Genomic DNA, 18,421 nt, shown 5'->3' with positions numbered 1-18,421 from the left:
AGAGACATCGATGTGTATAGATTAAAATTGAATTGCCCTCTGGATACATAGTTAATAGTATTTGTCCAGCTAATAAAAACCTCCATTCATTGTGTCCGTTTGTATGTGCGTAGATATACACATGAAGATGATTCCCCTCTCTACCCACTTCTACACCTGCCACTAATTACCTTCTTTTTTCATCAACTTCTGACCTTCACACCCAGTGTGCACTAGAAAAAGGGAAGAAAAAAATATCCCTTTTATTGTTTGCCTATTTATTCTCATACTATGTATATGTATATCTTTATATATTTACCTGTACTACCCATCTGCTCCACAAAATGACGTCATAAAATCTAAGTCAATTGCCTTAATAATGAGATCTCTTTATTACACTTTGCGGGTCCATACTTTTGGCCATGGGCTTATATTGATCATGGCCAGGCTATGCCGAGAAGAATGGTATTCTTATTGGGTAGACAATAGAATCCTGTGAACAGACCACAGGCACTATTCTGAGGAGTAGATGGAGGATCACTTAAAAAAAATATCGAGAGCAGATCAAGTCCCTCCTCCCCCTATAAAGGTATTTCTTAAATTAAGTTTATGTCGTACTTAGTAAAAACATTGGCCATGCTATTCTGCCTTTAGCTGTCATTTGTTGGTCACAGCCTGACCACTTGACGTCATAACAACTCTTAAGGCAACAGTGGCGCTAAAAAAGTTAAGTAAAGTAATGCCTATTTTTTCAGGCGAGCTCTATGCCAAAATACCGAATTAGGTGTCGTGGATGGAGGCGACTAGCAAACATACTTTACTATAAATTCCTCATATTAACACATTAAATAAAATGCAAGGCCTATACTAGTACCGCAATACATCTTAGCTTTGCGAGTCTAGCCTATAACCGCCTAACATACTTTACTATAAATTCCTAATATTAAAACATTAAATAAAATGCAAGGCCTAGACTAGTACCGCAATACATCTTAGCGTTGCGGGTCTAGCCTATAACCGCTCGACTATCTAGGCGCCTCAATAGTGCTAAATAACTGTCTATTTATTAACTTCTTTAGTTTAATAATTGTTTCAAATCGATAAATTGGTTTATCTGTTTAAGCTTAATAATTTTCATTAAAAATTAATAAAATATATTAATTTCTCGTCTTCCGGATGGGAACCATCTTTCCCTGATCACAAAACTCCGTTGAAAAACTGAACATTCGATGGTCGCCCATCAAACAACTGCATCAGTGACCGCATGGATCCTTCCAACTTAGAGGAACTACCTAGAAAGTAGGTTTCTCCTGTAAGTTGTATTTAAGTAGACAAACAGCAGAGAACATAGTATTTTCATCATCATTATGGCTATTTAATGGTTTAGTAAAAACTTTAAATTTGTAAATAAAATGGAAAAAGTCCTTTTTAAGTAATAAAATTATTATTATCCTTAAAAATAAGTATAAAAACTATTAAAGAACTGATGACAATCATTTTTATTGCGACATGTAGAACATCATGTCTAATTTTTCTTTATATAACCGTTAGGAATTTTTTATTAACTTTGTACGAGTATATTTATAGTTTTTAGTATTTAATATTTAATAATAATTATTATTGTAATATAATTACTAAATATTATTCCGTTTTAGCAGTGAACAGTCCCGTTTCTCTAAGTAATTTTAATTGACTTGCAAACGCCTAATAAAGCTAAATAGGTCGTACATATAGGGAACTGAGGATAACGTGTCCTATTTTCTATTAGATAACATAAACTAAGGAGCTTCATCACAGTTGGGAACATAAAGTTTTTAAGTACCATCAAAGGATTGGCACTTTTTGTCTAGCCGGTATTTAATGGTAATTTATGTCGGCAAGGCAATGTGGTGTGCCACTTCTTCATGTTGGTGGTCTATTAAATAGGAAAAGGGATTGTCATTGAGCGGAAATGGTAGAAATTGGCTTTGCCTTCATTCAAGTTGATTTGCTGATCGGCTTTATTACAGATAATCGGCAAAATATACAGGGTGAACCAGTAAGTATTGTCAATAGGCCTACAGTGTGTAGTACATCTAAAGTGGAGTTCAATGACGTATTGGCCAACTTCATATTTTCCACTGTTCTTGAGTGACGTCACTTTAAATTTTTTTTAAAAAAACATTACTTTTTTTGCAATAAAAATGTTATTACTCAGAAAGTTTTAGTCCGAATTCGATTCTGATGACACGATTAGAAAGACAAGATAAATTTCCTAAAAATTGACACCATTTTGAAGCATAAATTATTCTCCAAATAGGCTCAATCTTCCTCCGAATACTGGAAAAATAAAAGTAATCGAAATTTTTAAAGAAAACTCATTAGGCCCTCATGTGATCATTATCAGACCCTAGGTGCTGGCCACTTTTTAGTAAAAGTTTCCTTGTTTAATGTGGGCTTTCAAATGGTATATCATTTTCCAGGATTCCTTTTATCTTCGTACGAGAAATTACGTTTGTTTTTACAAGAAAACTTGTTCACGAGCACTCAACAGTATTAGTTTATCAAGTTGATTAATTCATTGAAAACTCTTTCAGGTGGACCAGTACTTCAATTTTTGGAGTAATGACACTTTCTGAGTAATAACACTTTTATAGCAAAAAAATTAAAGTCACGTCACTCAAGAACAGAGGAAAATATGAAGTTGGCCAATACGTCATTGACCTCCACTTTAGATGTACTACACACAGTAGGCCTATGGACAATACTTAGTGGTTCACCCTGTATAGCATTTTGGGGCCGGGAGAATCGAGAGGAGGTGGAGGAGCATTCCAGACAGCTTCCTTCCGGTTGAAAGTTTCTCTTCTTCAGAATATCTTGAAGGGTGTAGGAAGGAAATGTACTTTGCTGCTGTTATAGCGGGTGGTGAGCTCTGTCTTTCGGCTCTAGCTTTCAACATCCCTGGAGAAGAGTGATTCCATTGCCTGTAATTGCTATAGTCGCCACACGAATATAGCGCTCAACAGATCTAAAGTATCCCCTCCTCCCACGAAAAAATATGCCTCCAAGATTTTTTTTGAAAATGCGTGTTCTAAAATGAACAGGAAACTTTATGGAGTTTCAGAGAAAATTGGGCATACCGCGGATTGGAAATTGTTGATTAACATGAGATCACTGAATATGCATAGTTAAGATACAAGAAAAATTGTAAGAACCATTTTCAAAGAAAAATTTCAAATAAAGTTGAAAAGTCCTTTCAATAAAATGGTACTTCCGGTTGAGTAATTTTGGTCGATACTTTACAATCGATAGCCCCTATTAGAACGCAATCGAAATATATAAAACTTCCAGTTTCCTGAGATTTTTTCACTTCATGAGAATATTTTTGCGCACACACATACAAACCTACTTCTTAGTGGATCTGAAAACGGAAATTTCCGGTGTTACATACGCAATCGTAAATTTTGACATTACGTAGTAAGAGAAAGTAAAAAAAAATAAAAAAAAAGTAGGTCGCTTTTAAAATTTGTTTTGTCGCCCAACCTGTGAATGAGTCATCTAATGTTCTAAACAAGTCTTTACTGCTCTCTGTGATTAAGTTAATAACATCTCTGGTTATACAAAAAAAAACAATATCCGGTTCAAAAAAAAATAAAAAATAATTATAAAGAAATAGAAAAAAAATATATCGTATTAAAAGAAAGTCCTTATTTATTCAATGTTAATGAGCTTCGAAGCGATATCACAGGGTTTAATAAGAATAGACAATAGTAAAGCAGAAGAAGAATGAAATAGGTAGATGGTTAAGTTTAGAAATAGATAATTGGAGTCAGTATTGTGAAGAAGAAAATGGATGTAAATGTAGACATTATCCTTCTAATGATGACTAAATCTATTAGGTAGGCCTTTCTCAAGAACTGAATGGACGTATACTAAGCGTGTATTGTCAAGTGTGAAGGGTGTAGTCGACTAAAGGCTATAGATATTAGAAGTAATGTAAGGGGTCTTTAACCCTAGGGTTCCCTGGAACTTCAATAGGGGTTCCGCAAGTGATCACTATTTGCTCAGCAAAAACTCACGTAAAATGGAAATCATCGGTACAAGGAATTTTTCATGTAGGAACAGGGTAGCGGACTGTCTTATTAAAATATTAGATTAATATAATGGTAGGCGCCACGATAGCCGAGCGATTATAGGCTAGACCCGCAAAGCCAAGATGTATTGCTGTACTAGTCTAGGCCTTGCATTTTATTTAATACAATAGTTAATATGAGGAATTTATATTAAAGTATGTTTGCTAGTCGCCTCCGTCCACGACACCTAATTTGCTAATTGGACGTAAAGCCCTCCTATAAAAATAGGCAATTACTTTACTTCATATTAAAGTAAATATTGCAATATTAATATAAATTGGATATAAAAAGGTAGTTGATAGTAAAAAATAAATATAAATAAATATTTTATAGATAAAATAAAATCTTGCAATTCGGTAAAAGTCAATTATTTATTTAAAAGTTAATTATTCGTAAAATGTATTCTAGAAAATAAATAAATCAATAAAAGTAAAACCTGATTTGCTACCTCACTATTCATTGTCTTATTAAAATGTTTGTGTTAAATTTAAACAAAGACACAAGAATAATTTTGCGAATTTGAGTAGAAAAAAAGCTTTGATAAACTGTTTTATCTGCTACATAAACATGAGGTTCCTTCAAGAAAGACCATGAGCTCGAAGGGTTCCTTAAAAGTGTAAAAGGTTTGAAGACCCTCCATACATTTCCATTTTTCCTTTCAAGTAATCGAATTTTCCAGGAATTAATCTTTTATTGTAGATTGTAAATCGCAAGTTTTGGAAAATCTCCAATATCTTCGAGTGCATGAGAGTTTTTCTTGCCTGGAATATCTCAAAACTAGATTTTCTTGTGGAAACTGAATTTTAGGAAATTAGACATGATCTTTTGAAAGTGAAAGTAAAAATGCATGCCTTGCAGGAACCACTCTCTAGACTATTATCTCATTGGATTGTACCCAATTAGCCTGTTCACCTTCAGGTCTTGGCGGATGCGATTCTACTGATGCTGTTACCAATCTAAATTTTGTCCTCTGATAAAGAGGCTTTATATTTGATTTTTAAAAAAAAAAAAAAAAAAAAGTTTGTTTAGACGACAAGTTGACTTTTTGTTTAAAAGATCAATCCATGATAATACAATAAACTGGATCTTATGCTGAAAAAAAAAAAAAAAACGCAGATATCACATTTAAAACGGTTACAAGGTAAACAGGCAGTTGCTTGTGGTAACCGGTCTGTGAGTTGCTGAAATATCCATACGGTAACTATAATGATTCTCCACTTTTTTTTTGTACCGTTATAATATGGAGTAATATTCTTAATTTACTACTTTTACGTAATAATTTTATTTAATTTAAATTTGATTAACAATTTGCAGACTTTAAAGGTTCTTAAAATATTTATCACACTCCCTTGCAAATTTACTTGCTTTCGTGCTACAATTTTCCAAATCGAGTTTCCAAAGAGAAAACTTGAACGATATGAGGAATGGTAAATAGACGGGATTGAGATAATCGTCAACCTAACACCTCTTCTTTTGGTAATTATTTTTTGAATAATGGAAAGGATATTTAAAGAGAGATGCTAGGGAGTGACATATCCCTGACTGCTGATCCCCTGGGCCCAAGGATTTTCGATACAAAGGTGACTGGATCGAGAACGGGGATTTTCCTGGATTTTCGTGAGAGACCCTGGAGGCTATAGGGTTGGAGGATTGTAAACTACCCTCCTTATAGAACATTCCCTACTAATTTGTGGGCCCTCGTTCCCGGCTCATCTCTTTTCCTAGAACTTAGTTCAAAGATAACCTGCTGATTATCACTAAAGTTAAACAGAGCTAGCTCAATTGCATTCCCGCTCATAAATCTTATCCAGAAAATTGTAATTACCGTCCCAAAATTGCACATTGCAGAATTGCACACGATTACGTTTAGTTTAGAATACAGCAATTACAATCAGAATAATGTGTGAAATTACGTATTCAATTTTTCCCCCATTTTCCTAAAACCATAAGAATAAAATTTAAATAAAATTTTATTATTCACCATGTTAATGAACCTAAAACATTTCATATTGATAAATTTATTTCCAGTATGACCTCATTGTGTGAATACGATTCCCATAACGGTAGATTCTTGAGAAATAATGTACATAACCTGTAACATAATGATGTTATTACAAAGAGAAGTTTACAATGTTTGTTATACTGTGTGAACTTATACTGTTTGTAACGGACTATTTTTGTATATTATAAAAGAAAACATTTTATTTGCTATTAAATTAAAATAGAATAAACAACTATTAAGGGATCTCTTTAATCATACTTCTTGTTAAAAATGATTAGTAAATAAAACTGGTGTGAACGATCAAGATTTTTCTTCCTAAAACTGTAAGTATTAACTCATAAAATTGTCTTTAAACTCAAACATTTTAGGAACATACTACTTACTAATTTACAGATTCAAAACACTACAATCTACTAAAATGGAACTTTAGAGTGAATGGTAATCACATTATGTCAATCATTTTTCCAGAATTGGGAGAATTTATGACGATTACAATTAATACTTTACTTGTGCCCAACTAAGCATTTAAAAAAATTAAATTTGAAATGCAATAATTGAATTTTAAAAAAAGTTGTGAGTGTACACATCAGTATTTATATAAAATACTTGTTTTCTAGCAAAAATAAATTGAAGAAATGTCTTTTTGACTTAAATTTTGATAGTTTAAAACGAGTTCTAAAAAACAAATCTATATTTATTACATAAATCGATTGAGTACAAGGAATGTTACGGTCAATGCTCACATCTAGCTAGACTATTTATGTAAATAGTCTTAATACAGATCTACATACTATAATCTACTATTCTAAGATTACAGTAAACTTGTTTGACACTAAGAGCAAGGGTTTTAAACTTTAGAAATAAATGTATGGATCTTATGTAAATTAGATTTCTATTTACTTTATTATTTGTTCTCTTTTTCTGTTTCCTGTAGGCGGACTGCCATGGCATTGGTTTCGGAATCAAGAAGGAGATTTTCTTCCTCAACTTAGAGGATGGATATTTCGGATGCCAGGTTAATAAATCAACGGACTTCCTACAACTGTATGAATTATCTAGGCTTTGTGATGGACAGAACGATTGTTACATGGGTTCTGATGAACTAGCTAGGGAACTGAAATGTACACGTAAGTACTTGCCATTTAGTGATTTATAGATTTTTGAATTATATCAAGAGATAAGTCCTCTAACAGTAGTGTTTGACATTTTAAGATCATCACATAAGAGAATCAGTTTCGCTATCATGGACAAAATTATTAAAAATCGGTCGCATCTTTTATATAGTACATTAAATTTGAGAAATTCCCAGAACATTTAGAGTAATAAATTCAAATCTAATCCAATTTACTACAATTCTGCCTTGCGGTGTAGGAGGTACTGGTGCTAATGTTAATTTAAAATTATTAGGGCTAATTCTAACGTTATCTGCCTTTTAATTTTAATAGGTAATCTTTAATATAAACAAAAATACGGAAATTTGTACTAGGATGTAAAAGCTCGTTCTGTTCCACCTACAGTTTGTGCAACTTTTCGACTAATTTCAATTTACAACTTTCAGTACTTATTAACAAAATATTTAGATTTATGTATGTAGCAAGAAATATATATAACTTTTGATATAGCTAACTTTGTGTTTAAAGAAGTTGACGCTAGAATATTTCATCTACACTTACATTTAAATTCAATGTGTAATCTTTAACATATATGTACAATATTGCAAGCTAAGGATCTCCTTTTGTTCACGTTGGGTTTACAGAATTCGCCGCTAGAGTTCTCCACCTACTGGTCTATATAGTAAAATAACCTTCCTCCTAATTTCAAATGATAACCATTATTCAAAATAAAATATTCAGTTTTGAATTTAGTTACAAAAACTACCAGTAGAGTTCTTCAGCTACTGGACAATAAAGTAACCTTCGAACTGTACATAATTCAAAATATTAATTAACATCTTTACCTTTCAGGTGATTGCAATAAACCTGGTTCAGATGGCAAATGTTTGAACGGTGCCTGTCTGGATTCGCAGTGTCATTGTAACGACGGGTATGGTGGATGTTCCTGTGAAGTACCTGGTAAATGTGTATTCCAAATTTTTTGTAGCAAATAAATGCAGCCTAATTAAATAGTATTAATGGTCATTTTACTTTCCTAATTGTTGGCTAAATTCAATGTTTTAATTAAAACTACTTAAAAAATTTCAGATGAGAATGAATGTAAATCGAGACCATGTGATGTATTCGCCCATTGTACAAACACACTAGGAAGTTTTCATTGTTCTTGTTTTCCTGGGTACATAGGAGACGGCTTCCACTGTCAAGGTATGTTTTGAATGTTGAAAGAAAAAAAAATTAAAATAAGGTTTTTAATTAAGGCAATTAGAAAAAAAATAATAATAATTTATATTCTGTAAATAGATATTAACGAATGCGAAGACCCAATCATAGCTGCAAGATGCGTACCTAATTCTGAATGTTGTAATCTGCCGGCACATTTTCTTTGTAAATGTTTACCAGGATTTCAAGGCGATGGAGAAGAGGAATGTATAGGTAAAGCAACCATTTAATTTCTTTCTATATTATTTTGTTAAGTGCGTACTCCAATGGAAGTAATGTGATCGTATACAATTTTTAATAAGATTATCGATTTCACCGGAAATATACGAGTATGTTGAGGTTACACGACTCCATCCTACACTAGAAGTCACAACCGTTATTGACTATATACTGCGGATTTTTTTAAAGAAATATTGAATTAGAGAGGTAATATATAGTTTGTAAACATAAGTTTTGTAAAATCGAAGAATTTAAAAAAAAAATGTACACTTAAAAGGGTAGTCTAAATACCTTTACTCCATGAAACCCTCTGAACAAGATTTCGAAAAAGCCCTTAAATAAGTATTTTGTATTAATTCAGCTCAATTGATTCTCGAAAAAACAAAATCGAAAACTAAATTTCAAGAAAGCCCCCCTTCGGAAATGCTATTATCTTCAAACCAGAAATTTTGGTACCTCTTTAACTTTATAACCTGTATCAATTTATACTTCCCACAAAAACAGTAATTTTAGAGGGAAGCACAATTAGAAGAAGAAGAAGAAGTTTTAATCGAGTTTTACAAAAATTCTATATTTAGAACATTTAAACAACAATGTAAAAGTTTGAAGTTTTTAAGAAAAATTTATTGAGTTAAAGTTTTCGAGTAATATCTGATGTTGTATTATTGATTTCGCTGTAAAATTTGCTTTTGTTTTGTGATAAATAAGAAAATCTTTTAAATATTTTGAGAGTTAAAGTTGGGTAATTGAAAAAATTCGCTCTCTAGTTGTTGGTGATTAAAAGTATCGATAAATAATACTTTATGTATATTTATTGACAGATATCGATGAATGTTTACAACCTGGTGCATGTGGACCAAACTCTCTCTGTCAGAACATTCCAGGAAATTATACATGTACCTGTCAACCCGGCTATGAAGGGAATCCACTCACTGGGGTAATTATCTGTTTTAAGAAATGAATCTTAATTACTAGGTAGTTATAAAGGTTTTATTTATGAAAAAGATGATATCCTTTTAAATCATTTTACAATCAGTGATTTTTGGGGAATATCGAGGTGCGGTCTTAAATAAAAACAACTTTTTTGCTTTATACCAACGTTTCGGTAATTTTTACTACCTTCTTCAGTGTCTGTACAAAAATAATATTACACTAATATAGATATAAAATATATGTTAATACTATAATAAAATACAGACCAAAAAATAAATAAATAAAAAGAGCTCTACATTAAACTTCACAAACTTTTTTTTTTATAATGTAAGTCATTCCGAAAAAGTAGTAAAAATTACCGAAACGTTGGTATAAAGCAAAATAGTTGTATTTATTGATGACCTCACCTCGATATTCCCCAAAAATCATCCATCAACAACGGTCGAAATAAACCAAAAACCATCATTACAATCAGTCCTAGTTTTGTGGGCTATTGTTTTCATTCGCGTTTGCATAATGCTAAGAAACAAAAATTACTATTCCTTCTTTTACCTTCTTTTAGTGTACCGATATCGACGAATGTACATATCATGGAGCTTGTGGTCCGAACGCTATCTGCAGCAACACAGACGGTGGTTATACGTGCGCTTGTCCGATAGGATCTACTGGTGATCCATTTCACGGTGCCTGTCTGGATATAGACGAATGTTTGACAAATCCTTGTGGACTAGGCGCCATCTGTACGAATACACCAGAAAGTTATACATGTATTTGTCCGCCTGGTTTTGTTGGAGATCCATATAATACATGTTCTGGTAAGTATTTTAAAAAATTCTTTGGCTCCTTTGTGGTAAGTACAAATTGTACAAAAAGAAAAAAAAGAGAAGAAAATCAGCACAAAAACCCCTTTTTCCATCCAAAATGTATTATAATTAAAAAGTTATCTTCCAAAAATAATTTATTATTTTTTTGGATTAATGTATAATAATTGAACAGTATTAAAATTAATAATTTTTTTGTAAAGTATTGGTTATGGTAAAATAATATAAATATTATTAACGCTTATTATAACTAACCACCCTTATTAAGATGTGAACGAGTGTGAATCATCGCCGTGTGGTAAAGGAGCCGATTGTACAAACACTGATGGCAACTATACCTGCAGCTGTCCAAGTGGTTATACAGGAAATCCGGCCGAAGAATGTACAGATGTAAATGAATGTGGTGGCCTCAGCGTAGCATGCGGAGTGAACGCCAAATGTACAAATAGCCCAGGAAGTTATCAATGTACCTGTCCAAATGGATTCACTGGCGATCCGCATATCTTCTGCCAAAGTCAGTGGATAACACTAAAAGAAAAAGAAAATATAAGCACACAATTTGTCAGAATTGATTTTCTGACAAAAAAAAAAGAAATATGGATTGAATCCCACTCTAAATCTAGTCAAATATATTTGTAAAAACTTTAATAAACAGCCCAGTTTTTTGTCCCTTAAAAATAAGTAAATGTAAAGTTTTTAAAGATCCATATTTCAATCTCGAAGAGCTTTGTTTGTTACTTGCTATTAACGAGGAATGCTTAATGTGGCAGAAAGCATGCTTTTGTACAATATTTCTTGAATTTTTTTTTTTAATTTTTTCTTTTTCAGCTGTAAATAAACTTTCTTCTTTTAGATTATTTTATTTCTATTTTTTGTAATTTTATTTTTCAAAATTTACTTGTTTTTCTCTTATTTATAATTTTTTTCTTTTTTTTCCATGTATAGATTTGAACTTTTCAGGGCGAAAAAGCAAAATATTTTCTCATTTCTTCATGCTTTTTATGTGTTTTCTCTTCTTAGCATGTTCTGTTTCCAACAGTTTCCTAGTTCTTTTCTGGAAGGTGCTATACTTCTCTATTTCTATTAAAAAGGTAATTCTTTCTCTATTATATTTTTATTTTTAGAAATTAGTACTTTTGTTTTACTTCAATTTTCCTCTATCTCTCTGGCCTTTTTTCTTGGTTTTCTCTCTTTCCAAGCTTTCTCCTTTCTCCAGCTTCTTTTTTTTGGGGGGGGGGGGTGTTCCCGTTTTTCTTCTACCTGAAGCCTGTACCGGATCATATTATCCAATCGAATCTTTCCTCGTTCTTTATAGTCGTCTGATGTCATACATTCATTCATTGTCAGGGGTAAAATTGTTTTAACTTTTTTTTGGGGGGTGGGGAGAGGGGATTGATAACCACTGGCCTCAGTTTTCACGCCTTCACGTTTTGCACCCTCTTGGTGGTGTCAAGCAAGTTCATAAATTAGCTCTCCAGTCTCATATGTCTAGTAAATCCCAGTTGCTGACAGGGGTTTTCAGAGCGGAGTAATTCTCCTCCAGCACCTGGAAGTTTCCCAGGTGTCTGAATTTTCCTTACGTAACGGAATCAGTTAGGAAGATGTATTTGGAATTTTTGTCAACTTCCCCACCAAAATATGCCCAGTATCATCAAGTCCTAGACCCCCCCATCCCAGCTTTGAGGGAATCTGTTAATTTACGACGTTTATTCTTTATACAGGGTAAGACTCACCTTAGCTGTGTTAACGAATATTATTACCCAAGCAGATCTATGCTTGCCTCAGACCAGGAAGAATACTTCAGAGCGTACCTCAAAGTACCTCTCTTCAACTCTTCTCAAAATAAAAACTTAGTGTATGCCACAAAAAGGTTCAAGCACGCCTTAAGCCACCCACCTTATCACTGTGATCTTTCACTTATTTTCAGTAGTGGTTTCTTTATCATTTTTTTTTTTATCTTTTCTACCATTGAGCCCAGGACATAGAAGGCTAGATATTTTCCCAAAATGTGCTTCATCCTCCTCAAAATTAATCATTAGTCACCATAATTTACTTGGTAATTCCATAAACGTTTAGCCCTATTTTTCCCCATAATCCTCTCCAAGCTTCCTCAGCCATAAATGTCCCAATTTTTTTTTCCTACTTTTAAATAACTACGCACAAAAAACATATTGCATCCACGTCTTTCATCTTTTATATGTGTCTTTTGCACAATATCTAACGTATATACTTATTTCACTGCAATTGGTGCAAAACAGCATTCTTTTTCAAGCAATAATAGTTTAAATAGAATAAATAAAATGAGTTACTTTTTTTTTTTAACCCCAAATTTTAACAACAGGGACGCAATAATTGTTTTGTTCTGGCTAATTTTAGATATCAATGAATGTGAAAGTAATCCATGTGGTAAAAATGCCGAATGCAAGGACAGTGTTGGCAGTTTTGTGTGCAGTTGCAAAGAAGATTATGCAGGAGATCCATATAGAGGCTGTGAAGGTGAGCAACATTAAACCAATTTTTTTCACATATCAGTGTATCCCCCTCCAAATGAAGTTAAAAATAAAATAAAAAAAATAAAATAGAAACTAAATTCGTGTGGGCCGAGTCTGAAAGTGTTAGAATTATTTGAAATTTTCAAAAGAACTGTTTTTGTTTAAATTGGTTTTTAAGTTTTTCAGTATTTTCAAGATTTCTCGTTCCGCTGAGTGTGAAAACACAATTGCTTTCTCTCTCTCTGCCCTCTCTCTTACTTTCTCTTACTATAGAGCTCCATGTTTTGGTACTACTGCATACATTTCTTCAAAATATTGTAATGATCACCTTAAAAAATCAAGCTACACGATTTTAGTTGATGTAATTGTTGCTATCAATTATTGGAGGTAAATTAATATTAACCATTTGTTTTGTGTTTAGATATAAATGAATGCGAAACTTTGGAAAGACCATGTGGTTCGAATGCAAAGTGTGAAAACGCTGAGCCAGGATACAATTGTTTATGTCCTCAAGGATATGAAGCTAAGCCAGATCCAAGCATTGCTTGCGAGCAAGTAAGCAAGCATTATTGGTGTTTTTTTATTGCCATTATTGTGAATCATATGATTCAATAATTTTGTTTCTTCCATTTTAATAGGTTGACGTAAATGTTTTATGTAAAAGTAAATTTGATTGTGTAAACAATGCCGATTGTATCGATGGCCAGTGTTTCTGTCAAGATGGTTTCAAAGCTGATCGCTCAGTTTGTAATGATATTGATGAATGTGCTGGTGATCCGTGTGGACAATTTTCAGTTTGTACCAACACAGCTGGTGGTTTTCAATGCGAATGCCAGTCTGGATATATTGGAGCTCCACCAAGAATACTTTGTAAAGGTACAAAGCTGTTGATTTTTTTTTTTTGTTTTTTCACGATATCCTTATCGTGAAACATGTTTCCTGATGGATATCTGGAACTGCAAATCATTTTTTCTTTCCTATATTAGCTCCCTGCGACGATGTAAAATGCGGTGAACATGCATACTGTAAGCCAGATGGCCAGGAAGCTTATTGTATTTGTGAAGAAGGATGGACTTTCAATCCTAGTGACATTGCTGCTGGATGTATAGGTACGTTGTAATTCGCCCTTTTACAAACAATATATTGATCCAAAAAATTTGAAATAATAATGTTTCTTATAATACGACTATGCCCAGATATAAATGAATGTGACGAGTCCAATGGACCTAACGGTCGATGTGGAGAAAATGCAGTTTGTTCGAACAGTCCTGGAACGTTTAGTTGTATGTGCGAACCAGGATTTTCGGGAAATCCTTTTCAACAGTGTAAAGGTAAACACTTTTCTTTTTGTTTGAAATTTGGTTTAATCAAAACTTTGTTTCCATTGAACGGATTTTCGGTTCACATCTTTTTTTCCATTTTCCACATCTTTTTCCATTAATTATTTTATTACAAAATCTTTAAAAATTGCTACATATGAGTTGTCTGTTAATATAAAATAATTAAATTCTTTGAATTTTTACAAATTTTCAAAAAGAAACTTCAAATAAATGAATAATGGAAAACAAAGGGATAATCACACTTTGGTGCGGCTCTACGCTCCCCAGATGTTTTGAGAACGAGTGCCTTAAATGACTAGGCTCTTCAGAAAAGTTCAAGGAAGCGAGAGAAGCTCCAAAGTCTGGAGATTACAATCCCTGGTGTCCAATTCCAGAATTACCAGATCTTACAAAATTGAATGAATATTTAAATGATATTCTTAAATTGTATCATTTCAGACATAGATGAATGCAATAATGGAGGACATTGTGGTGAAGGAGCTATTTGCACGAATACTGAAGGTTCCTATAAATGTACTTGCCCACCTGGGACAGCGCCCGATCCAGATCCTTCCGTTAAATGCATAAGCGTGGTGACATGTAGCCGTGACGATGAGTGTCCTGGCAATTCTATTTGCGATCAACAGGGACGTTGTTTTTGTCCTGAGCCTAACATTGGAAATGATTGCAGGCGTAAGTTTTTTCTTTTTTTCTTTTTGTGTCTTCATCTGTGAGCTTATTGTAAAATGTTCAATAATTTATTGTAATTATAGATCCCTGCGAAACTATATCATGCGGACCAAATGCTGAATGTATGTTGTTGGGAGCGAAGGCTCAATGTCTTTGTTCAGCCGGCTATACTGGGACAATTACCGGATGTACTGATATTGATGAATGTAATCAGACGCAACCTTGTGCTAAAGGAGCTGCTTGTCATAATACAGCTGGCGGTTATACGTGTCAGTGTCCCAGAGGATCCGCTGGAGATCCTTATAGGTTGGTTACTTACTGCAGCGCAGGACTTGTTTTCCCCCTCAAAACATCTTTACTATATTTTTGTAATTCTTGATTTTTTTCATCTTTCTTTTTTTAGAGAAGGATGTTCTAGTTTGAGAAATGCTGATTCATGTGGTGATAGTAAACCTTGTCCAGATCAAGAAATTTGTGTAACAGATCCTGCGCTTGGTGCAAGTGCATGTATATGCCCATCTGGATATGCGAGAAATGGTAGAGGCGCCTGTGTTGATATAGATGAATGTAATGAGCCTGCAGGAGATAGAATACCTTGTGGTACGAATGCTGTTTGCAAAAATTTGCCAGGAAGTTATGAATGTACGTGCCCGTCTGGATTTCATGGCAATCCTTACAGTTTATGCGAAGGTAACTGCATGGTTTTTAAATCATTCAGCTTTTAGTAATTATTTTACTATGAAGAATGTATTTCAAATTTTAAGTAAATCAAAGTTTATTTATTGTACATTTTAATTTCCTATAATAAAAATAAAATGAATTTGTGTTAACTAGTCACTAGTTGAAAAACAAATCAGAAAAAGAGCTCTCGGAAATTATTTATTACTAACCTAGTAGTTTACGCAAATACTATTACAATAACACGCAGTAAATTTCAAGAATTCCTTAATAGCATGTATCTTTTATAATGACTAAAGCTTTTAAATTTCCTTTCAGAGTGCAATACCAAAGAATGTCGCTGCAGACCGCCTTACAGAATTGTTAACAGTGAATGTGTTCTTGCGGAATGCACAAAAGATGGTAAATGTCCTGGTGAAGCTGAATGCGTTACAATCACTGGTGGTGTAAGCTATTGTGCGTGTCCAAAAGGGTTAGAACCTGATGATAAGGGAATTTGCCAAGGTATTAACCAATTGTTCACTGATATTTAATGAAATTGTATCTTTAATTGGTGGGAGTTAGTAATGTTAACGATGTTTTTTTTTTTTTTTTCATTTTATCTCCAGATGTTGACGAATGTAAGGAAATCGGCATTTGTGGTTATGATGCTCAATGCGCGAACAACCATGGCTCTTTTGTGTGTGTCTGTCCAAAAGGCTACGAAGGAGATCCCTACAAATTGTGCAGTCAAAGTCAAGTACAGTGTCTCAACGACTTAGAGTGCGGTCCCAATGAAAAATGTGTACAACCCGGAGAATGTGTGTGTCCTCCGCCTTTCTATAATGACCCTACAGATGGTCATCGATGTAAAAGTGAGTAAAAAAATGTTTATCTAATCGATTAAGACTGCCTCAGCGTTCAAAACATTTCGTTCATGTTTTCTGGCGATTGTCTACTTCATTTTATGGGCTGTCACAAGGAAGAGAGTATTTTGTTCAGTTCAAGGTTCTGTAGTTACTAACCGTTTTTTTTCAAATCAGCTTGAAGAAACTGTAAAGTAATCTCGGAAAAGCTATGTAATTTGAAAATTAGTCTTTCCCAAATTTTAACAAATGCAAACTTAGTTTGCAAATGAATATTTACTTGATTTTTTTAAAGTTAATTAAACTGTTTTCCTCCAGATCCTTGCGACAGATTTGTCTGTGGTATAAATTCCAAATGTACACCAAGCGACCCACCGAAATGTCTCTGTACGGCTGGTTACAAGGAAGATCCAAACACTGGAGGATGTGTGGATATTGATGAATGTGAAAAGAATCCCTGTGCAGCTGGCGCAAAATGTGTCAATCAAAGAGGAAGTTTTAAGTGTTTATGTCCTGCAGGAACTCAAGGAAATCCTTACCAGACGGGATGTAAGTACTGGCTTTTTGGTTAAAAATTTGTTTACCAAGTTCAATTATTCTTACTAAACTTCATTATTCTGCTGAATTCATTTGAAATTCTCAAAACAATTATTAACGGATGAAAATTATTAATCCGCTTATTTCGTACCTACCTCGAGAATAAAAAAGTTATGATAAAAGGAATAAAACGGATGCTAGTAGTTATTAGCAGGTGATAAACTTGTAATGTATTATGTCTGTAGTTTTAGTGGTATCTTATAGCGGCGATCGGGTGCCTCGTGCGTGGCTGAATATATCATATGTAGTGTTATGAAATACTACTAGATCGCCTTCTTGTCTCAGTTAGAGGCGCTGCTCGTCGCGTGCGGGAATATTTCAAATTAAGATCTTACACCTTTGTATAAATAGTGCATAAATAATAGGAATAGGAATAATAATAATAGTTTAATTTTGTAAAAATCACAAAAAACTAAAAACGCACAGAAAAGGCGAAATTCCAGTTGGTGTTTCATGAATAACTAAGTTCTAAAGCGTAGGCGTATCCAAACGGATAATGAAATTTGTTATTTCCTGACAAATATACACTCCAAATCATACCAACATTTACCGGTATTCAGTGCGCCAAAAACTTCTTCTTTTCTCCAAATATAAGATCTTAAATCAATAATTCTTTGCTAAAATCTCTATTATATAAAGTATGACAAGAAAGCGGAACGTTATATGAAGTAAAAAGATCGTAAAAAATGAATCTTAAGACTTCCTTTTTTTCTTATAGGCACAGGCATTATTGTTGGAAAAACGGAATGTTTAAAGGATAGTGACTGTCCTGGACAATTGGCCTGTGTGCATGGTTCCTGTTTAAATCCATGTAATTTATTACCTTGCGGCCGAAATGCATTTTGCGAAGCTGAAAATCATGCAGCATGGTGCCGTTGTTCTACTGGATATGTGGAATCACCAAGTGGTGATTGTTTATCTCGTAAGGAAATTAGCTACATTATTTTTTTTGTAAAAATTATTTTTTTTAATTAAGATTAATATTACAATAGTTTAATTAATTTCTAGCATGCAGTGGAGTTGTATGCGGACGAGGTGCACAATGTATTGTAACAAACAGTGGGCCTACATGCAAGTGTCCTGAGGGCAGATTGGGTAATCCATTTCCAGGCGGAGAGTGTAAATTAGATGTATGCTCACCAACCAGTCAGTGTCCTTCACCGTTGGTCTGCATTTCTGGCAGATGTAGAGAAAAGTGTGCTAATGTTGTCTGTGGTTTGGGTGCTACTTGTGATCCGGCCACAAGCCAATGTGTTTGTCTGCCATTGTTCATTGGAAACCCACAATTTGTCTGCATGCCTCGTAAGGATGATTGATTTCTTTTTTGATTTGTAGTTTAAAAAAAAAAAATGATTTCAAGCCTATCTGCTGATAATATGTGTTTAATTATTTTCTTTGTAG

General features: G+C 33.5%; 1 protein-coding gene across 2 annotated transcripts in view; it reads left to right on the top strand.

Moving 5' to 3' along the window:
* Positions 1–18,421, top strand: part of dpy (fibrillin-like protein dumpy) — a 324,918-nt gene that overhangs the window by 144,352 nt on the left and 162,145 nt on the right. For both annotated transcript variants that reach the window (XM_074124745.1, XM_074124746.1), the window contains exons 3-22: positions 7,028–7,220; positions 8,058–8,165; positions 8,295–8,411; positions 8,508–8,639; positions 9,467–9,582; positions 10,141–10,393; positions 10,668–10,913; positions 12,776–12,895; positions 13,313–13,446; positions 13,530–13,767; positions 13,878–14,000; positions 14,088–14,222; positions 14,670–14,903; positions 14,984–15,206; positions 15,304–15,590; positions 15,897–16,082; positions 16,187–16,432; positions 16,742–16,972; positions 17,739–17,942; positions 18,029–18,322. In XM_074124745.1, coding sequence (XP_073980846.1) covers positions 7,028–7,220; positions 8,058–8,165; positions 8,295–8,411; positions 8,508–8,639; positions 9,467–9,582; positions 10,141–10,393; positions 10,668–10,913; positions 12,776–12,895; positions 13,313–13,446; positions 13,530–13,767; positions 13,878–14,000; positions 14,088–14,222; positions 14,670–14,903; positions 14,984–15,206; positions 15,304–15,590; positions 15,897–16,082; positions 16,187–16,432; positions 16,742–16,972; positions 17,739–17,942; positions 18,029–18,322 — 3,820 coding nt within the window. The remainder of the gene's footprint in view (positions 1–7,027; positions 7,221–8,057; positions 8,166–8,294; positions 8,412–8,507; positions 8,640–9,466; positions 9,583–10,140; positions 10,394–10,667; positions 10,914–12,775; positions 12,896–13,312; positions 13,447–13,529; positions 13,768–13,877; positions 14,001–14,087; positions 14,223–14,669; positions 14,904–14,983; positions 15,207–15,303; positions 15,591–15,896; positions 16,083–16,186; positions 16,433–16,741; positions 16,973–17,738; positions 17,943–18,028; positions 18,323–18,421) is intronic.

Source organism: Rhodnius prolixus, unplaced genomic scaffold, assembly GCF_049639745.1.
Source record: "Rhodnius prolixus isolate KJV_2025 unplaced genomic scaffold, Rpr scaffold_3, whole genome shotgun sequence".
In the NCBI taxonomy this organism is placed as follows: Eukaryota; Metazoa; Arthropoda; class Insecta; order Hemiptera; family Reduviidae; genus Rhodnius; species Rhodnius prolixus.
The sequence above is the reverse complement of the archived record's forward strand: the minus strand, read 5'-3'. Positions and strand labels throughout refer to the sequence as shown.